This window comes from Thrips palmi, unplaced genomic scaffold, assembly GCF_012932325.1.
Source record: "Thrips palmi isolate BJ-2018 unplaced genomic scaffold, TpBJ-2018v1 HiC_scaffold_7, whole genome shotgun sequence".
NCBI lineage: Eukaryota > Metazoa > Arthropoda > Insecta > Thysanoptera > Thripidae > Thrips > Thrips palmi.
The window spans coordinates 3,224,595-3,244,433 of record NW_023144634.1 but is presented as its reverse complement, the minus strand read 5'-3'; the positions used below and the strand labels follow the sequence as shown (position 1 = coordinate 3,244,433).

Genomic DNA, 19,839 nt, shown 5'->3' with positions numbered 1-19,839 from the left:
GCACCGCCACTGTCTAGTAATGCGCTCTACCGGAGAAAGAGGAAACTTTTAATTGACCCATCTCTGTATTTTCTCCTCTGACGTCCACTGAAAATCGCTAAAAGGAGGACGTTTCAAGTCGGAAATTTGAGTGGTGTTTGTAAACAATTTGTTGTGCTGTGTGTGCGGGCGGTTCAAGATCAAGTGGAAGTCGGGTGAAAGATGAGGGTGGCATCTTGGTGGGTGTAGGTGTGTAGAGGGTCGAGCTGTGGCTGTCTGCTGCCTAGCCTCTGCCAACCTCCATTCCTCCATAACAGAACCCTCGGTTCTGGTTTGTAGGTGAAAAGAGCGGCCGTCGGAACCAGCGGGAGCCCTGGAAGGTTTCAAAGTAAAAACCATGGGCAATGCCGCTACGGCCAACAAGAAGGGAGATTCCGCCGAAAGCGTCAAGGAATTCCTGGACCAGGCGAAAGAAGAATTTGAAGACAAATGGAAGAAGAACCCAACCAACACGGCCAGTCTGGAGGACTTCGAACGGATAAAAACTTTGGGAACAGGATCCTTTGGAAGGGTTATGATTGTACAACACAAACCTACCAAAGAATATTATGCAATGAAGATCTTAGATAAGCAAAAAGTAGTTAAGTTGAAACAGGTGGAGCACACCCTAAATGAGAAGCGCATTCTGCAAGCTATCAGCTTTCCTTTCCTTGTTAGCTTAAAGTTCCACTTCAAGGACAATACCAACCTCTACATGGTGCTGGAGTATGTACCTGGTGGAGAAATGTTTTCTCACCTACGTAAGGTTGGTCGCTTCAGTGAACCGCATTCACGTTTCTATGCTGCACAGATCGTTCTTGCATTCGAATACCTGCATTACTTAGATCTCATTTATCGAGATTTGAAGCCAGAAAACTTGCTCATCGACAGTCAAGGATACCTTAAGGTTACTGACTTTGGATTTGCCAAACGTGTCAAGGGCAGGACCTGGACACTCTGTGGAACACCTGAATATTTGGCTCCAGAGATCATCCTCAGCAAAGGATACAACAAAGCTGTGGACTGGTGGGCGCTTGGTGTGCTGGTGTATGAAATGGCAGCAGGATATCCTCCATTCTTTGCCGATCAACCTATTCAAATCTACGAGAAGATTGTGTCAGGAAAGGTGCGCTTCCCGTCTCACTTCGGATCTGACTTGAAGGATTTGCTCCGCAATCTCTTGCAGGTAAGTTTTGCATGAGTGTCTCATGGAAATGTGTTCCCCTTTACTTCTCTTGTTAAACATTGTCACTTAACCTGTCATTACTACATAGTCATGGTAGTCATGATTTGATTTGAGTGCCTTGTTATCAGTTTGCATGTGGGATTGATAAAGTTAGAGTAAGTTTTCATTTTCGGTTTGGAAAAAAGAATGTTTTTAGTTTAATGTTCTCATCTTTACTTTAATGTTGTGACATTCCACTTTCTATATTTGAATTTATTTGTGGGCAACATAAAGTCTCAATAATGCTATGAGAATACATTTTTTATCGGAATTGACAGTCCAAATGCAGACTGCTATCTTTAATTTCACTTCATTCCAACTCAGAATCAGATTGATCCTTAAAAAAAAGTGAATCTGAGTTTATCTGTCATTCTGGTTGCTTGACAGTAATACAGGTACATGATTCTAAACTCATACTAACATTTCAAACAGCATTCTAAATTATGTGCATATTCATAGATATAAACAAACAACAATTATTTTCCTCTATCCTAAAATACAAATTGATAAATAGTGTCATTTCAGATGTATATGTTGCTTGTAAATTTAAATGTGTATCAATTTTTCAAAGTTAGAATACTTGGTATTTTGTAATTTTGTCTTCTGTATTTTAAATTTAACCAAAATGCAGCTTTTAAACAATTTCGTCTCCTTGTTTCAGGTGGATCTGACCAAACGCTATGGAAACCTGAAAAATGGAGTGAATGACATCAAGGGGCATAAATGGTTTGCATCAACTGATTGGATTGCCGTGTTCCAAAAGAAAATAGAAGCACCTTTCATCCCACGGTGCAAAGGTCCAGGAGATACAAGCAACTTCGATGATTATGAAGAGGAGGCGTTGCGCATTTCATCTACTGAGAAGTGTGCTAAAGAATTTGCAGAATTTTGAGTGATCCCCCTCCCCTTTAGTGAGCAGACATTTTATTGTAGGTTTCTCTTAATTTAGTTAAGAAAAAGTGTGACTAATTACAATATTGAACAATCTGAAGCTCCCTCCCCTTTGAAGGAAAAAAACTGGAAAAGCTAAGAAAAAAATTAGAGTAATTTGCCTCCTGGTGTTGACCATGGCATTTAATTACCTAATGGAGTGATGCTGTGCGCTGTGCTGCGTTCCCCATGTTGCATTGTGTCACTCTATGCCATGCTCTGGGTGGCCCAGAAAGGAGGTTTTTTAACTGTCCCTTCCCTGTCCCCGTTCCCCTTATGCTCCCTGTCCCTCCCCTTGTGTGATTTACAGTGGTTTAGCTGTATGGCAATATGATAAATTTATCAGCCTTCACACCACGAACCTCTTCCCCAACCCCGTTTTTACCCTTTGTGCTTTGCTTCCAAAAGTCAAATACCGAGATGTTGTTTAAGTAGTTTATTTTCCTATGTGCTAAGTATGCTATCACTAGCTGCATTTTCATGTCATATCAGGAAGTAAGATGAGCCACTTGTCTTGTAAACAGGGTTTATATCAAATACTGTATATCTGTTCCTATGGCTCCTATGTATAAAAAAAATCGAGTATACACCATTTGTACCCTTTTGCAGGCTGCGTAGTCTTATTTGGAGATTTGTGTTCGTTGTGCAAGGAATTTGGCATTTATAGAGTTAATTCAATGAAGTGTGGTCGTTTTTTTGTTGTTTTTTTTAGTGTGGCTCTAGCCTTCCTATCATGTTGACTGCCTTTCCAACATCACCCGTGCGCTCATATATTCAAATACCCTATACTATATATGATGAATTATATTATTTTTGTTTGTGCTTATGATTATGATCAGTTGAAACCTGTGCAATGCAACATTGTATTGTTAGAAATTGATTGATGGAGATGTGGTCGCAGATTATGTTAAAATTTATTTGTTGTTACTAGTCGAAATTGATGTGTTTAGCGTGAGTGTGGACAACATAGGACCAAACGTGAGAGTAGTATTCCCCTACTAATATCTTACTCTTAACTTAACTACAGTATTTAATGGTAACAGTTTGTTTCCTGGTGACAAGACCGTCAAGTGCTGCTTGCGAGAGGTGGCTGGACCCTGTGCCATATTACAGGAGTGACAAAGTGCCAAAGCCTCTTGGAAAAAAAAAAATACCACATAGGTTTCAGTTTTGAGCTACTGCTTACAGATGCAGCTTGGTTACAGAATCTGGTGTCTGTGGCAACACTCAGTTTATTCTATCAAACTATTTTCCAATACATATTTTTATACTTTATTTTCTGAGCTTTAAATTTGAAATTTAAGATTAGTTAACTTCTATCAATTAACAAAATTGAAAGATGAAATGAAAGAAGTCAACACAGGAAAACTGACAAATTGACCAAGCTATGATTTTGTCACAGTCCCTTCTCTGGTCACATGATGCATGATGCCTGATGTGAGTACTTGAGGCAGTCGCTACTGTATGCTAGAAGCCATATATTTTTGTTTTTGTTTCACTCAACGGTGTATGTCTTCCATGGGGAAGAATTTAATGCACATAGACACTGGTGAGGCAGGGCCAATCAAGCTAACATGCAAGCTAGCAGGAGCCTCTAGCGTGCAAATGTGTGTACGTATGTCCATGTGTGAAAGTGTTTGTATGATTGTGAGCGTGTATCTGTTTATGAGGACGGCCACTTCTCTGAAGCGCCACAGGCCAAGGGCCCACAAGCCCTTGGTCACACTGGCATCCAGTGGGAGCCATATGGGAACCTGATGGGTTCCTACTTTAATCCTGGTGGTTACAAATGTTTTGTTGGTTGTTTTTTCTGTAATAGCTAATTGTAATAAATATATGTGTATGTATATATATGTATCTATGCTCGTTCTGATATATGTATATGCATATGTATGTATATTTATTGAAATACCACATGAAGAATCAAAACTGATATAACTTGTTTGAATCCTTTTTATATTATATGTATTTGTTTTGGTCTATGTTGTAAGGTCTTGTGTGATATTGTGTTTTTAGGACTGGAAGTTCGTTGTACAATGGACTTTAAACAATTGTAATAATTAATTAGTATCTGTTTGTACACTACCATATGGTACATGTAAGTACCTGTACTGCTGAGGTTCACTTTACCATGTAAATGTGAAACTGGTCATGTTTAATTTCTACATAGATGTAGTGTTTTACCTGTGCAATCCTTGACCCTATTTCTGTTAGTATTATGTTGACCTGTTGGTATTAGGTTTTAGCCTGCCCTTGTGGCGCAGAGCAAAGCTTCTTCTATCTCCCTCCCCATCACATTGTTGTTTTGATTGTAGGAAGATTGCCAAAACTTATGTTTGCTGTATAATATGTTAAGTTTTATTTTTGTTTCTCACTAACTGTTTAAAGTGTCATTTTGCTTTGCAATGAGTGAGGCTGAGAGGTTTATTTAAAAGTGTTTTAAAATTGACAAATAAAAAAAGCGTAAGTAGTATATGTTTGTGTTTTAGTCGATGAAGTGCCATTTCATTTCATCTCTTTAATAGAATTTTCTTGAATCGTTAAAATCATTAATAAAAGGATGAAAACTAGCATGTGACCTGGCTGAGTACAAAAGTAATTGACTTGTTTTATCCTTGTTGTTATAAGTTTCATGTTTAGTTTCTGAGCAATTGTGTTGCACAGCTATCTTAGCGTGGTAACTCCTTATTTTTCCTTTTTATGGCAACCTTTCAAATCTCATTCAAGCAATAAAACAGCTGTGGCTACAATTGCATTTAATTATGGTGTAGTTTATTTTGCTTTGAAACCTTCGCAAAATTATTATATGGAAGTGCCACACTTCCTTGCATTTATTATCACTTTCTGATTTTATTGCTGAAATATCTACCGTCACTAGCACCATAGGCTCCAATTTTCAGAAAAGGTAATGATTACATTTAAAGAAAAAAACACAAACTGCCATGATACTAGACTTTTTCTGAATTGCATGCTTAGTGTATTGCCTTTCTTTGTGGGATGCACATGCATTCAGGATGAAAATAGGAAATATGTATGTCAAGAGGTTTTTTCCCCCTTGAATTCTTATTACTGCAACCTTTAGACCCATTATCGAGATGTATAAATTGCGTGATAGATCTTCCCCTCTTTGATTGCATTGTGTAGGCAAGTAAGGAATCTGATGTTAATCTTTCAGTGTCATTCCTGTGGCATTTGTGTGAGATCCATCAGGTCTAGTTGGAAACATTTTTCAACTTTGATGCTGCAGCATTGCTGCTATAATTTTCACAGAATTTTCTTCTACTCCTGTACTGAAGCTGTTGAATTGGAAAAAATCCGTTGGTAACATAATGCTGTTTATTGTAGGCAGAATTCTGAGAATAACTTAAGTGCAACCCTAGTGTCTGAATGAATTGCTCCAAATGCTTCTATGTTGGTCGGGTGGCGGTGAGGAGTTTTCCCACCTTTGGATTGGATTCCGTAGCAACACTGCATGGTGGTACGGACGACTGCCGATTCTCCGGCGGCTGCGCTAGCTGTTCCCACAGAGACATAGAAGCACCCCAACTCCCCTTCCCATGCGGACTGACCGCCGCCGAAAGGTAGGCAACACTTCGAGCACCTGAGCCCTGATACCCAAGCGGCTGCCTACCCCGCCGGCGCAGATCGCGGCTCCAAGCTGTAAGGCTCGAACCGTGCGCATCATGCGCCCATTTTCTGAGTGGTGATCAAGTGTATTTTTCCTTTTGATAGACAGGATTACCTGACTGTATTTCGGCTGAAATCTCTTAAATAAAAAGTACATCTAAGGGAATGACGCTGGGCGTTCGCTGTTTATTCTGTTCCATGCCTCTTGCTCGCCTTCTATTTGAACAGGGATTTGTGTGTCTCGCTGTAGGCACGCTGTAGGCTGCGGGAGCTGCTACATCGCACACGCGAAACACACAAACAAAGCGACTGACATGCTCGACCCTGGTGCTTCGCGTCCTACGGCAAACGTAACGGGTCCGGGTCCGCGTCGCTACCCCGCACCGTGCGTGTGTGCGTCGCCCTGATTCTCGTTCATTGCCAGGGAATGACAATCGCGCCGAACGTAGACGTCGCAGACCGGCAGCCCGTTGCCCGTAGACTGTGGGCCCTGTGGGCGTGCCGCGTGCCGGTGGGGGGTAATTTGACATGAAGGTCGTTAGATCACGCGCTGAGCAACTTGGAAGCACGTGGGAGTTTTTTTGGGCCGCCGTGCAAATAGGTGGCATGATTGGCTGCCGATACCCCGCGCTGCAGACCGCGTGGCGGTCGCGGTGTCGCGGTGCGTCGCCAAACGTGTCGCGCGGCGCATAATGTCTCCGGCGCGCGGGATGGCGCGCATGTGGCACCCCTTTCATAAATAACCACGAGGCGGGGGGTATTTGCATACGACAAACTTGGACCGTCGCAGGTGGTTCTGTTTCTGGGTGTTTCGGCGGCTGCAGCGTGGCTGCAGGGCCACAGCGGACTTGGACCAAGGTTGCAGAGTCCTATTCACTGTTTCTGAGATGAGCTGCGGCCTGAGCTGCCGACCCAGCGTTTCATCGGGTCCACACATCTCGGATTTTTAAGCTCCCAGACCACAACAACACGGGCGGCGGGGCGGCGGTGTGGCGATCCTGAAAGAAAATCCGCCGCCAGACTCGCCAGACTGGCCGCCTTCGTCTCGCTCGCACGCACTCGCTTCCGCGCCGGGCAAGACGAGGGCGAGAGAGCGCGGGCAAGGCGCGGCGGGGCGTTTCGGAGGCCGCCGCTGCTGGGCACCGGGGCGGCACAGCTATAGAGGTGCCCGCCCCGCCACGCCCCGCCACGCCCCGCCCACACCGGCGACTTCAAAGAGACCGCCAAAGGAAGACTGCGGGAGAGGGGGTGGGGTGGGGGCCGGCACCGGCGCACGGCAGTTCCGTCAAGTCAGAGCCTAAATCAGGTAGTCGGTGATCACTTTGTCGATCAGGCGGGGCGAAGCGGGGCTCGGTGGGGCGCGAGTGAGTCAGTCAGCAGAGAGCGGCCAAAGCCAGCCAAAGCTGGGCCCCAGCGCCCCGCCGAAGGGCCGCTGCCGCGCCGCCCAGCTTAGTCGGGAAGGACTATGGCGGGATAGGCAGGGCACGGCTGCGCTCGAAGCTCGACCAGCTCGACGCTCGAATGGGTCCAGAGGCCAGAGGGACGGAGCACGGAGTCTGCCAGAGTCTGGCCGGCCTGGCGGGGTCCTGCCTCGCCCTGCCCGAGGCCCCCGGCACCGTGCTCAGCACCTCGGCACTGCCCAGCAGGCCAGCGGGCCGCGCACCGTGCTGCTGCCTGCACGTCCGGGACCCCAGTCGAGTGAGTGGTCCCAGTGCCTCGCCGCGCTCCGAACGAGCAGGTCGCCGTGCGTGTCACGCCGTCACGCAGCGTGTCGTGCCGCCGGTGCCGCCGCCGCCGAGCCCCGCGTGTGCGTGTACGGGGTGCGCAGCCCCCTTCAGCGCGTCGCGCCCCTCTCGGCCCTCCCTCGGCCCCACCACTTCCTGGAACCGCCACCGCCGGAGCCTCGCGGAGCCTGCACCGTGACATGCGACGGGCGTCGCCGTCCCCAAGACGTCCCCGTCGTCACTTAGTCGGACGCCGGCGTCACGCGAGGGCGTCGCCGTGAACTCCCTCCGGACATCGACCGTCGTCGCCGCGTCCAGCCTCGCGTCCAGCGCAGCCCCTACACGATGAAGACGACCACGGTGAGTCGCGCGGGGGAAGTTCCACTGGGGGTGCTTGGCGGCGGGGGTGGCGTTGGTCGCCGGCGCCCCGGTGACGGGTTGGCGGCCTTGGTGAGCACCGCGACGACCCCCACCGTCGGCCCCGCGCCGTCAAAGCCTTGTAAAAATTCCAGTGCATGTCGGCCGGGTCGGCAGGGCAGCAGGCTGGGCGGCGGCGGCGAGCGAGGCCAACCCCATCAAGGCCATGCCGGCCACGCTGGCCATGCAAAGGGATGGAGCGGTCCTGCATAATCCTCATGACCCAAGGCCACCCTGCCCCGCCCCGTCGCCCCTCGCCCCTCCACCGACGCGCCGCCGGCCGTTTATGACGTGATGTCCACGGCCGGGCCATCACCGCGCACCGCCATCACCGAGCGGCCGGGCGCCACGGATTAGAGCAGAGCGGCGGCCAGAGACGGAACATAAAAACTAACTCACTCGCCGCTCTCCACTCTGCTTGTCGCAAACCCGGACGGGTCTCCGTGGAGCTGGAGGTCCTCGCCGAGTCGCCACCGTCGCCACGAGGACAGCGGGCTGCAGGACATCGGGACGCCGCCGGGACACCGGGACGGGGTCTTGGTTGTTGTTGTGCGGCGCGGCGTGGCGCGGCCGGCCAGCCTCATCTGCATCGCGGCCCGAATAATTGGGGCCTTTGAGGATGTCGGGCATGTCGGGCATGTCGGGTCGGATCCGATGGTCCAGATGTATTAGTGCCGCGCCGTCTGCTCGGCCGAGACAGAGACCTCGCTGCCCGTCCTTGTCGCTCCCCGTCTCTTTTCACGGCGAGAGGGAGACGGCTGCGCCACGGCTGCGTGGCTGTGACGAACGCAGCCGAAGCGAGCCGAAGCCGAGCGCTAGCGCTACGCCCCGAAGTAGTGGCGGCGAATTCAAAGGATTCAAAGGGCCCTAATTAGGCCTGCAGGCTGTAGACCAGTGCCTCGTCGCTCTGTCTCTCTCGCACTCACGGGGCGGCCCGCTCAGGTGCGAGAGAGACAGAAGCATCGTTCGTTTCGGAGTCAGACTGCAGAGAGGCTGCAGGCAGGCAGGACAGGTGTGCCGCACTGCGCACTACCCAGCCACGCAGCCCAGTGGAGTGACCAGCACGGCCGCGAGCGTGCGTGCGTGCGTGCGTCAAAACAAAGCCATGCTTCTTTATAATGTGTCTGGCCGCCGCCGCGCCGGCGTGGGTAGGCCACCCGCTCATAGGCGCTGTGTTTCCACCGTTTTGGCAGGCGACGCCGGCGTGCCTGCTGCTGCTGCTGCTGCTCGCCGAGGCCAAGCCGCAGCACCGCGAGGAGAACGCCGTCCTCCAGCCCGGCGTGGCCGTCCTCGCGGCGCGCACCTCGCCGCAGGTCGCCGTCCAGGACATGATGATGCAGGCCATCAAGTGCTGCCCCGTGGACGAGCAGCGCGGCATGCGGCGCGTCTTCCTGTCCAACCGCAACGTCACCTGCAACGACGGCTCGCCCGCCGGGTACGTGATAACGCGTGTTAGCGTGGACGACGAGCGGCCAAACGTCGCCATGCGGCCCCACTGACCAACCTCTCCTCGTTGCAGCTTTTACATCAGGCGGTCGCACGGCAGTAGAAAGTGGATCATCTTCCTCGAAGGTAGGCGTCGCTGCGGTAGGCTGCGGGTGCGAGAGAGACAAAGAGGCACCCTGACGTTGACGGCGTCCTCGCCCTTGTTGCAGGCGGCTGGTACTGCTACGACACGTGGAGCTGCCACCACCGCTGGCTCCGGCTGCGCCACCTCATGACGTCGGCCCAGTGGCCGGACGTCCGCCATGGTCAGTCGGCCTCAGCTTCGGCTGCTTCGGCTTCCCTTCCATTTCCGTTCCCCTTTTTTCGCTGCTCTGCCCGGGGGCGGGCGGGGGAGGGGGTTGGCCGGCTGCTGTCGGCGGCAGATCTGTTCCAAAGCGGAGCAAAACAATAACGCGGGGTTCCGAAGCATGAATGGAATTCTTCGATACCCCCTCCCGCAGACCGCACAATGGCAAGCCAATGGCGAGCCACCCTTGGGAAAGACGAAAACTATTGTGGAATTGGCCAATTGGCCATAGCCACGCGCGCCGATCGGCGCTCCAGCCCTTGTTCCTTGTTTCTGTGAATGACGCTTCGCTTCAATTCGATTCCAGTCGGAGGCATCTTGTCGCAGACTCCCGAGGAGAACCCCTACGCGTGGAACGCCAACCACGTGTGAGTACCACGACACTGCGAAATTCAAGTGGCGTTGCCTCGTAGACCTGCTCTGTGACGTCCTGACGTTTGCACTGTCCTGTCCAGCCTCGTGCCATACTGCTCGAGCGACTCCTGGAGTGGCGCCACGCCGCCCGGCCCGGCCCCGGACCCCTCGTCGGCCACCTTCAGCTTCATGGGGTCCCTGATCGTGCAGGAGGTGGTGCGCGACCTCGCCGCCATGGGCCTGCACAACGACTCCCACATCCTGCTCGCGGGGACGAGGTAAGGGAAAGGGCTTTGAACCCGTGTGGTGCCATGCCGTGCCATGCCGCCGCCTCCCTCGAGTGCACTGTAAATCGACTTTCTCAATCCGGCAATGTTTCGCTGCCGAGTATTCGATCCGTGGTTCCTGCTGTTTCCAGCGCGGGCGGCACGGGCGTGATGCTGAACGTGGACGCGGTGCAGGACCTCGTCCGCGGCCCGCTGGGCATGCCGCACGTCTGCGTGCGCGGCCTGGTGGACTCCGGCTGGTTCCTGGACAGGGCGCCCTTCTCCCCCGACGGCCCCTACGGCCCCAACCGGCCCAACGCCCTGTCCGCGTCGGACGCCGTCCGGCAGGGCATGTCGCTGTGGAGGGCCAGGATGCCGTCGGCCTGCGCCGCGCACCACCGCGCCGAGCCCTGGCGCTGCTACTTCGGCTACCGGCTCTACCCCACGATCCGAGGTACGCTACGCTGGCGCGGGGTAGCGCCGCGAGCGCGAGCTTGGCGCGCCCGCCGTGGGAGGGCGGCAGTGGCCATGTTCGCGGAGGGGCGACGCCGACGCCGACGCCCCGCACCAGGCGCTTCCCTCGGCGGCAAAGTTCGAACGACCTTGCGTCTCTGCCGCGCGACTCCAAAGAGCCATTTCGTCGCCGTCTCTCTCGCAACCCCGCGGGCCGCGCGACGCCCCATGAGTGCGACAGAGACAGAGCGACGAGGTGACTTTTCGGAACCAGCCCGCTGGCCGTGCTGGTGCACTGCAGTAGACAGTGGCGTGAGCGTCTTGCCCTGTTCGCAGCGCCGCTCTTCATCTTCCAGTGGCTGTTCGACGAGGCCCAGATGACCGCCGACAACGTGGGCGCGCCCGTCACCAAGCAGCAGTGGGACTTCATCCACAAGATGGGGGACAACTTCCGCACCACCTTTAAGAACGTCTCGTAAGTGGAGGAGGTGCACCCGAGTAGCGCCTGGAGCGAGGGGAGGTTGACGAGTCCGTTTCTGTCCGCCAGCGCCGTGTTCGCGCCGTCCTGCATCGCGCACACTGTGCTCACCAAGCGGGACTGGGCCTCGGTGCGGATCGACCGCGTGTCGCTGCCCAGCGCGCTGCGCTGCTGGGAGAGCCGCCACCTCGGCCCGCATCTGCAGCATCTGTAAGCAGGGCCAGCAGAGCCTGGCAGAGCCCACCGACTACGCAATCTCTATGGTCCCACTGTTTGTTGACGAAGCTTTTTGGTCGGATGCAGGCCGCCGTCGTCCATGGTGTCGGACTCTCCCGTCGGCGAGAAGCCCCCCGAGGAGAAGCACAAGCGGAAGAAGGGGAGCACCCGCAAGCAGCGGAAGGGGCAAGGCGAAGGTGGGTCAACTCCGTCTGCTCGCCGCGCCAAGAAAACGTGTTGCGTTGGAAAGGGATAAGTCTGTCAATTTGTTTTCCTTCAGGCCGCGCCCGGTCCGCCCGGTCCGCTCGGAGTGGCTGCCCCACGCGACACGTCGAGATGTGCTCTTGGCCGCAGTGCAACCACTCCTGCCCCAAACTGCACAACCCGTTCACAGGTAAAGCACACCGTCGCCACCAGACGACAGGACTGTACCAATCCCAGTTTTCAATTTTCATTTCGGTTCCTTCGGATCTTCCTTCGGATTGCAGGCGAGGAGATGGACTTCATCGAGCTGCTCAAGTCGTTCGGGCTGGACATGATGAGCGTGGCCAACGCGCTGGGCATCGACATCCAGACCCTCAACAACATGGACCACGAGGAGCTGCTCAATCTGTTGACGCAGCAGGCCAATTGACGACCCCAATGCGACGTTTTGGCCGGTCGCCTTCGAATGGCTTCGATCTAGGCTCTGGGTCTCGGTTGGGGCACGGTACCCAGGCTACCGGAAAACGGTCACCACACCAGGAACCCATATTCCTCTTCTATTGCAGCCAAAGAAAGTACAGCAAGCTGTTTGTTTTTAAATTCCTGTAGAAAATGATAGACTTTTTTGTCCTTTTTATCAAAGTTATATTTGTATCCATGTCTTTTACCTGTGTGATGTTTTTACCTTGTGATGAATTTTGTACATACGTTTTGTAAGCGGAAACCGCACGAACGATGTTTGTAAATATTGTGAATACACGTTTAAAATCAATTTCTATGCACTCTTTCTTCCCCATCTCACTGAACACCACCACTACGCTATTTTAGTTGCCAAATATTGCAAGTTTAGGAGCACCTTTCAAGAGTGTGCAAAGTTCAACACGATCGATTCATAGCAAGGCTGTCAATTACGGAAGCGATATGACTTGGAGGATACAGTGCGGTGCAGTAAAGTGAGCACCAATGCCAGCAAGTCACTACCGTCCCGCATCGGGCGAAACATAGAGAGTCCCTAGAATTCCTGGCACTTTTTTGAGGACTATTTTGGCCCCAAACAGTCATTTGATAGCGAAAAACTGGAATCATTTGAGCATGCGCCGGACAGGCAGGCAACCCAGCGTCTACAGAGCATCTGAACGCGACAGGCGTCACGAGACAAGTCATTTCCACACCAAAAAGAATGTCAAAGACCACTGGGCACTGGGGACCAGGTAGACCACCCTTGTGGCACGCCACGGCAGGGAAGACGCAAAACAAGCAGAAAAATCTGCGTTTTCATTGCGGCCACATTTTTGTGACGGGGTCGTACGCACAATGCAGCAGTACACATCTCCCTGGGCAACAGACCCAGCCCACGCAGTCCTTGCTCTTTCAATTGAGGCCCAAGGCGAGCCCTACAGTGCCCTACAGCCATTAGGTCACGAGGTCCGAGAGGGCCCGTAGGGCTCGCAGGGCGGCCTGCAGGGCGGTCGGAGGGCCGTCTGCCTGCCCTGGCTGCCCCGCTGCGGCGGCTGCGGTGCCGCTGCACGCACGCCGCGTCGACCTCAGAGTGCACGCACCGATCTGTAGCGACGCCGGCCGTGTGTGACTGACTGTGCGACTGTGTGTGTGACGGAAATCCAAATCAAGCAATTGGCGGCTGCGGCGCTGGGGCCCGCGGCCCGCGGCTGGCGGCTGGCCTGCGGCTGGCCTGGGGCAGCCCCCGTAGTCCCTCACTCAGGCCGGCCCAGACCGGCTCGCGTTCTGCTCGCGTTCTGCCCGCGTCCTCGGACTCGTCCCGGCAGTGCCGTCGTGGAGCCTGGGGTGCGCGGTGACCGTCCCAGCCCGCCGCCCGCGCCACCAAACCGCGGACTCGTCCGCGGCTCGAGAACCATGACTGCCCGGTGGACTCTGTCGCTGCTGCTCGGCGCCGTGCTGTTCGGTAAGGTAGCCTGCGTCCGGGACAAGCCTCTGCAGCCTCCACAGCCACTGCAGGCCCTTCTGGCGGACGACCAGACGAGTGCCGCACTGTCGCGCCCTTTGCGGGCCGGGGGCTCTCTCTAGTTGGACTTGGAAGGGTGGGCGAAGGCGGGAGGGAGGGCAGAGGCGAGCTGGAGGGGGAGGGGGAGGGGGGTTGACGAGCCCCTTTCGCGGCAGGGCCCGGCAGGCACGGGGACAGCGACCTCAGCAGCAATGCAGATCGAGGTCACGACGGTCTTGATGAGTTGCGCCTCGCAGTCGCGCTATGCACGGGTACGCGCGAGAACGCTGTACTAAAGTCCACTCTCTCACCCTGTCAGCTATATTGCCCAGGAAACCGCAGGGGGAACTGTCTGTGCGCAAGTTTCGAAAATTTCCCGGGTACCGGTACAAAAATAAACGCGTTTTTCACCGCAGTGCACCTTGAGGGCCAGCCCATGCCGTCCTCCGGCTCCAAGCCCGTAAGCCCCGGCTCCAGCGCCTCCAGCGCCGACAGCAGCTCCGACGAGGTGGACCGGTACCCGGGCGAGGTGCTGGGCTGGAAGAACACGCTGATGGCGACCCGGGACGACGCCGACGACAACCGCTGCTTCGCGCTGCTCTACATGACCGTGTCGCCGCTGCTGGAGCCCGAGGTGCCGCCGCGCCTCACGGACGTGGCCTGGGACTACAGCCACTGCAACGCCACGCCGCGCCGCGTCGTCCTGTACGAGCGGCAGTGGGACGAGCGGGACGCGGCCTCGGTGGAGGAGATCGTGGCAGGTAGGCGAGACGCTGGAGTGCTTTACAGTGTGGCGCCAGCGTGTCTCTCACCAACACTGTGTCCAGTGTGGAGCGCGGAGATCCTGGAGCCCAAGGGCAGGATCCGCAGCAACTACTCCGCGCCGCGCGGCCCGGTGCCCTACTACTGGCAGAGGAACTACACGGGCGACCACCACCCCGACGGCGACTTCTGCCTGCCCTTCCGCGCCGCCCTGCTGGACGAGAAGGCCAGGATCATCAACACGCAGTGCATCAGGATGAGGCCCACGTGGATGAAGCAGCTCGTCGACAAGACAAAGTGAGTGTTCTTTTCCGCCGCGGGGCTCCCATGCCGCCCGCGGGTCCGCCGCGCGCCTCGCGCGCGCGTACGTTGGGTTGCCTGCCCTCTGAGTCACAGGCGCCCGACTGGGCGAGTCCGAACGGCGCTCTCTTCTCTGTCTCTCTCGCACACGTACGCAACGCCCCATGTGTGCGACAGAGACAGTGAGCCTGCAGTGGCGCCGGCCCCAAAGCGCCGCGAAGGGTGAAGGTTGTTTCAGCGACTATAGACGCACCCGTTCCCGTTTTGCTGCAGCTCCGAGCTGTCCATCCACGAGATGCTGCTGCCCGGCACGCACAACTCGTTCTGCTACTCCAGGGACAGGGACTCGGAGAGCTCCTCGTACCTGCTGACGCAGGACCTGGACGTCTGGGACCAGCTGCTGCTCGGCGTCCGGTACTTCGACATCCGCGTCGGCTACTACCCCCAGGACATGGGCGACCAGCAGAACGAGGACCACCCGGACCACGGCGAAAAGCAAGTACCTGTGGCGAATGCATTATACAGTGTATCGCGCCGGAGCTGGAGGATCACACACGTCTCGCGTGCCTTGCTGCACGGCAATGACACCACTTGTACGCATCCAGGTTCTGGGTGAACCACGGCATCATCCGCGTGCAGCCGCTGGTGCCCCTGCTCAGGGAGCTGCGGCGCTTCCTCACGGACTTCGCCAAGCACGAGATGGTGGTGCTGGACTTCCACCGCTTCCCCGTGGGCTTCGGCGCGTCCTCGGGCGAGTACGACGACCCTCACCCCCAGCTCATCGAGATCATCAAGCAGGAGCTGGGCGACATCCTCGTCACCAACGACAGGCCCGTCACCATGCCCTCCGTCAAGGACACCGTCGCCAAGGGCAAGAAGGTCTTGGTGGCGTACCACGACAAGAAGTGGCAATCCAGAGGTACGTCTTTTTCGGGTGGGTTTTCGCACGTGCACGACAGCGAGTACAAACCGAGCCACTTGCAGAGATCAACACGCTCTGGCAGCCGATCCCCCAGCAGTGGGGCAACCAGCAGAGCCCCAAGGGCTTGATGAAGTACCTGGACAAGGCCATCCACCTCGTGTACCAGAAGCACTACGAGGTGTGGGCCCTGATGGCCGAGATGACGCCCACCGTGGTGGACGTCCTGATGCAGCGCTCCAACCTCCGCGTCATGGCCGACCTGGTGGGTGTGGGTGCACTGTGAGTGTAGTCCCAATGCGGACGCGCTCTGAGACTGAGTGCACATGCCGGTTGCAGGTCAACTACAACGTGACGGAGCGGGCCCGGCGGGGGTACTGGTACCGCAACGCCAACGTCATCGCGCCCGACTTCATCGAGGGCACGGACCTGGTGAGGGTCGCCGTCGAGTCCTGCCGGTTCCGCACCAACATCAAGAAGATCGACAGGCTGCCCGTCAGCGCCCTGGAGGAGGTGCGCGACAACCTGGACAACGAGAAGTACGCCCTGCCGGCGCCCTGGGGCGTCACGTACCCCATCCCGGCCCCAGCGTCACAACACTTAAAAAGAACTACCGCGGCGGCGGCGGCGTGAGCGTCTGGATTGTACCTGTGAACCTCTTCGATGGGAAAGGACGGACGGAATGAATGACAGAACGACTGAGAAATTTCCTGTGGCAAGTAACAGTTTAATTTTTCCATCTTTATATTGGACAAAAAACAAAACATGTAGTAGCTGCAGCGTTTATACACAGTAGGTAATCATAACTTAGTAGAAGTAAGTAGAACTGCACTTCAGAATGTTTCTCATGGCTCCTAGAGCAGCCAGCCGCGATGCAGCAAGTGTTCAACTATTTTTACAGGAAAAAGTGAAAACATATAACAGGGTAACAAAATGTTAACAGCAGGACACTTGTTTTTCTCGGCGTGGTTGCCGAAATTGTTACATGCGAAACATTCTGGCTACAGTGTAGATTTATTTTTACTCATTCTCATGAGTGACAGTACTTCAGACACAAAATTTGAGGCTATAAATAGCCTGCAAGGATTCCAAAAGGTGCCGCAAAAGGAAGGAATTAACTGTGATAACAAAAAAAAAATAAACAATATTTTTTCTTAAGTATTTTGCGCGATCCCTATATATGTCAGACTAATAGAACACTGTCAAATAACTCAAGTTACATATATAAAGGAGGGAACAAAATTTTCGGTAGATTTTTAAAATACCATCGCAAAGTGTCTTTGGCCTCACAGCTGAAATGTGAAATAAAAAGAGAAACATCTCTTGACCCCAACCAAATGCTTTCGAATTCAGTCAATTCCAAAATTCTTTTCAAGGGACTCAAAATATATTTAAAGGATTAAATGTCATGGAAATATTTGCCTACTAAAATTAAATACAAAATTGGCTTGACATAACAATAAAAATCAGACAACGTTTTGAGTTTACAAATAAAAAATCAACATTTTAACTATGAACAAACTTAATTGGCAACTATTGCACTCTGTCCAAAACCGTGGCAAAGCCGCAACAAACTTATTGGCTGCCACAAAAACGCGCAGAAAACAAAAATTTAAACCCTCTGAAATGGTATACTATATCATATCACAAATCTAAACACGTATCGTACGGACTGAAGACAGGAACTCAGAAAGGGAATGGGTTTTTGGTCCTCCATATCTGATTTCTGCCTTCTTTGTCCGCGCAAATCAATTGTTCGCAGTATTTGTCCTCAATGCCCTTAGATTTTCATCTATCTTTGGCAGCACAGTTATAAATTTTGAGGAAACTCTTTCTCCACGGGGCCTGATCTCACCCCTTCCAAGAAAACTGACCACTTCAGTGCTTTCCAGTTGCCACAAAGCCACAGAGAGAGTTTTCACTCGTTGAAAAAATCTTGGTACAAATACCGAGGATTGCATAACAAAAAACATAAACAAGTCACTATCACACATCCAGGCTCACCATCTTAGTAATACATCTTTATAATTCTTAGGTTTACAGAAGGTTTATATGTACAGCTAAAACGTTTATGAAACAATATTTACATAACATATGTACGAGGGATCACTTTCATTGGTTCTACTGTGCACCCACTTGCCCTGTGTGATGCTCACTCTGCTGCACAGTGCCGATTTCAATTTCAATTTTCACCGCCAGTTCGACACTGCGACGGTTGGCATGGCAACCGACACGAGGACGACACGAGGACGAAAAGGGGACGAGCCGAAAGCGCTGGCCCCGCCAAGAGAAAACAATTTGAAGGCGGTATGCCGCGCACGGCGGCGAGCCGGCGACGTGCATATCAACTGCCGCGAGTTGGACAGTGTCCAAGGGCCGTCGCCATCCTGGCCGCCATCCTGGCCGCCGTGCCGGCCATCTTGGGCGGGGCGCGGCGGGCCGCGGGGACCCTCAGCAACTATGCTGCATCACACGGAGCGCTCTTCCTTTGTACATTGTGTTTTGACAGGAGATCACATTAGATATGTAGTTGTGCAGTCGACGCCGGAAAGGAGCTCGACTTTGACTGCGGAGTTCACCGGGGCGGCTTTGGCGGCCGAGAGCGCTTTCGCTCCGCTCCACTCGACCCACGCGTCGAAGGGCTTGCGTAGTCCATCACAGTTACATTACACCTCGGAGTGCCGAGAGTTGGATTTATTTCTACAGGTAGCAAAGTATTCAATTGTTGAGTCGCGTTTGAAGTTTGTGGTTACCCGACGGAGCCGTTTCACAGTCAACACACGTCTAAAACTACATAGGGAGAATACCAATGAGAAAAACAAAACATATTCCATAAAATTCGAAATGAGCTGAAAAGAACCCCTACGATAAAAACATAACTATACTGTACACATTCGGAGGGAGGACGAGGCAGCCACTTCGAGGACCTCCTCGCCGCGGGGCTGTCGGGCTGTCGGCGACGGAATGTCCGCGGTCCTCGGAATGGTCGACGCCGTCCGCACCAAGACCGTCCTTGCAACGAATTGCCCGCGGGCAACAATTTGGTATATTGGGTCTATCACTTAGTTATCACTGCACTAGGAGGGCGCCGAGTACCAGGACGTGGCGGGCCCGGCCGCCTGCTTGGGGTGGTACAGGTGGAAGCCCTGGTGGTAGAACTGGCTCTGGTCCAGGGTGCCGGTGGAGGCGGCGTAGGCCGCCGCCGTGGCCGCGTCCAGGGTGCTGTGGTAGGCCTGCGGCTTGAGGGGCAGCGGCTGCGCGGGCGAGCCGTCCATGCCGCCGTACTGGTGCCGCAGCACGTCCGAGTAGGCCGCGCTGTCGAACGCCCCCGCCGCGACCCCCGCCGCGTTCAGCTGCTGGTGCTGGTGCTTGTCCCGCGGCGACACGGACGACGGCGGCGTCATGGCGGAGTGGTAGTCCACGGAGTAGCCGCCCGTCGCCGAGTACGACGACACCAGGCTGTTGAAGGCGTCCGCGGTGGCCGAGGCGCCGCCCTTGTTGTTGTGCAGCAGGAACTGGTGGTCGCCGTACGAGCCCTCGCTGCCCGGCGGCGTGGGCAGCGGCCCTACGTGGCTGACGTCGCCCGTGTAGTACGACGCGCCGCCGCCGCCCCCGGGACCCACGGAGCCGGCGCGGCCGCCGAGCCCCGGCGTGGGGCCGCCGGCGTGCACGTTGGCTCGGATCACGGACTCGCGGTTGGCGTACAGCTGCCGCAGCAGCGCCGTGGCCGGCAGGGGCGCCGCCGACGAGTGCGGCAGCTGCTGGTGGTTCAGGTGGTGGTTGAGGTGGTGGTGCGCGCCGATCCACTGGATGGTGCTGCGCTGCTGCTGCTGCTTGAGCAGCGTGTCCGCGCTGAAGTCCGTCGTGCCGTGCGGCTGCAGGGACAAGAGCGGCGGGGAGGAACCTGGCGGCGGACAACGACAACGTCAGAGAGGCAACATTTCATCAGTTACGCGCTCCAAATTTACATAGCAGTGAGTTACTTTGAGCCAGTGCGGGAAATTCCCTCCAAATTCTAGACGGGGATTCGCGGAGGGAAAGCCCCACTGCATGCATCCCAGATTCATAGCTCGTTTCCACCCCGTAAGGACTTTGGAAAAAAGTATGATATGAGCATGAATTTATGAATAGGGCGCGTCGTGAAAAATGATGCATTGTCCACCGCGTGGCGGGGCGCGGGCGCGGTGCGCGGCG

General features: G+C 54.4%; 3 protein-coding genes across 7 annotated transcripts in view; 2 read left to right on the top strand and 1 right to left on the bottom strand.

The window, feature by feature from the left end:
• LOC117652315 (cAMP-dependent protein kinase catalytic subunit 1) lies at window positions 1-5,968 on the top strand. The gene is made up of 3 exons (XM_034397138.1): window positions 1-228; window positions 319-1,204; window positions 1,905-5,968. The coding sequence occupies exons 2-3, from the start codon at window positions 377-379 to the stop codon at window positions 2,133-2,135; spliced, it is 1,059 nt and encodes a 352-aa protein (XP_034253029.1). The 5' UTR covers window positions 1-228; window positions 319-376; the 3' UTR covers window positions 2,136-5,968.
• Window positions 5,969-9,044: 3,076 nt separating this feature from the next.
• Window positions 9,045-16,803, top strand: LOC117652715. The gene is made up of 18 exons (XM_034397808.1): window positions 9,045-9,376; window positions 9,461-9,513; window positions 9,597-9,692; window positions 10,041-10,101; window positions 10,189-10,365; window positions 10,506-10,807; window positions 11,143-11,281; window positions 11,354-11,494; window positions 11,588-11,697; window positions 11,781-11,894; window positions 11,989-12,132; window positions 13,425-13,625; window positions 14,081-14,425; window positions 14,492-14,723; window positions 15,000-15,221; window positions 15,332-15,645; window positions 15,711-15,910; window positions 15,985-16,803. The coding sequence occupies exons 1-18, from the start codon at window positions 9,060-9,062 to the stop codon at window positions 16,276-16,278; spliced, it is 3,462 nt and encodes a 1,153-aa protein (XP_034253699.1). The 5' UTR covers window positions 9,045-9,059; the 3' UTR covers window positions 16,279-16,803.
• Window positions 16,352-19,839, bottom strand: part of LOC117652353 (protein trachealess) — a 112,326-nt gene continuing 108,838 nt past the window's right edge. For all 5 annotated transcript variants that reach the window (XM_034397202.1, XM_034397198.1, XM_034397199.1 and 2 more), the window contains one exon: window positions 16,352-19,549. In XM_034397202.1, coding sequence (XP_034253093.1) covers window positions 18,723-19,549 — 827 coding nt within the window. In that variant the 3' untranslated portion in view covers window positions 16,352-18,722. The remainder of the gene's footprint in view (window positions 19,550-19,839) is intronic.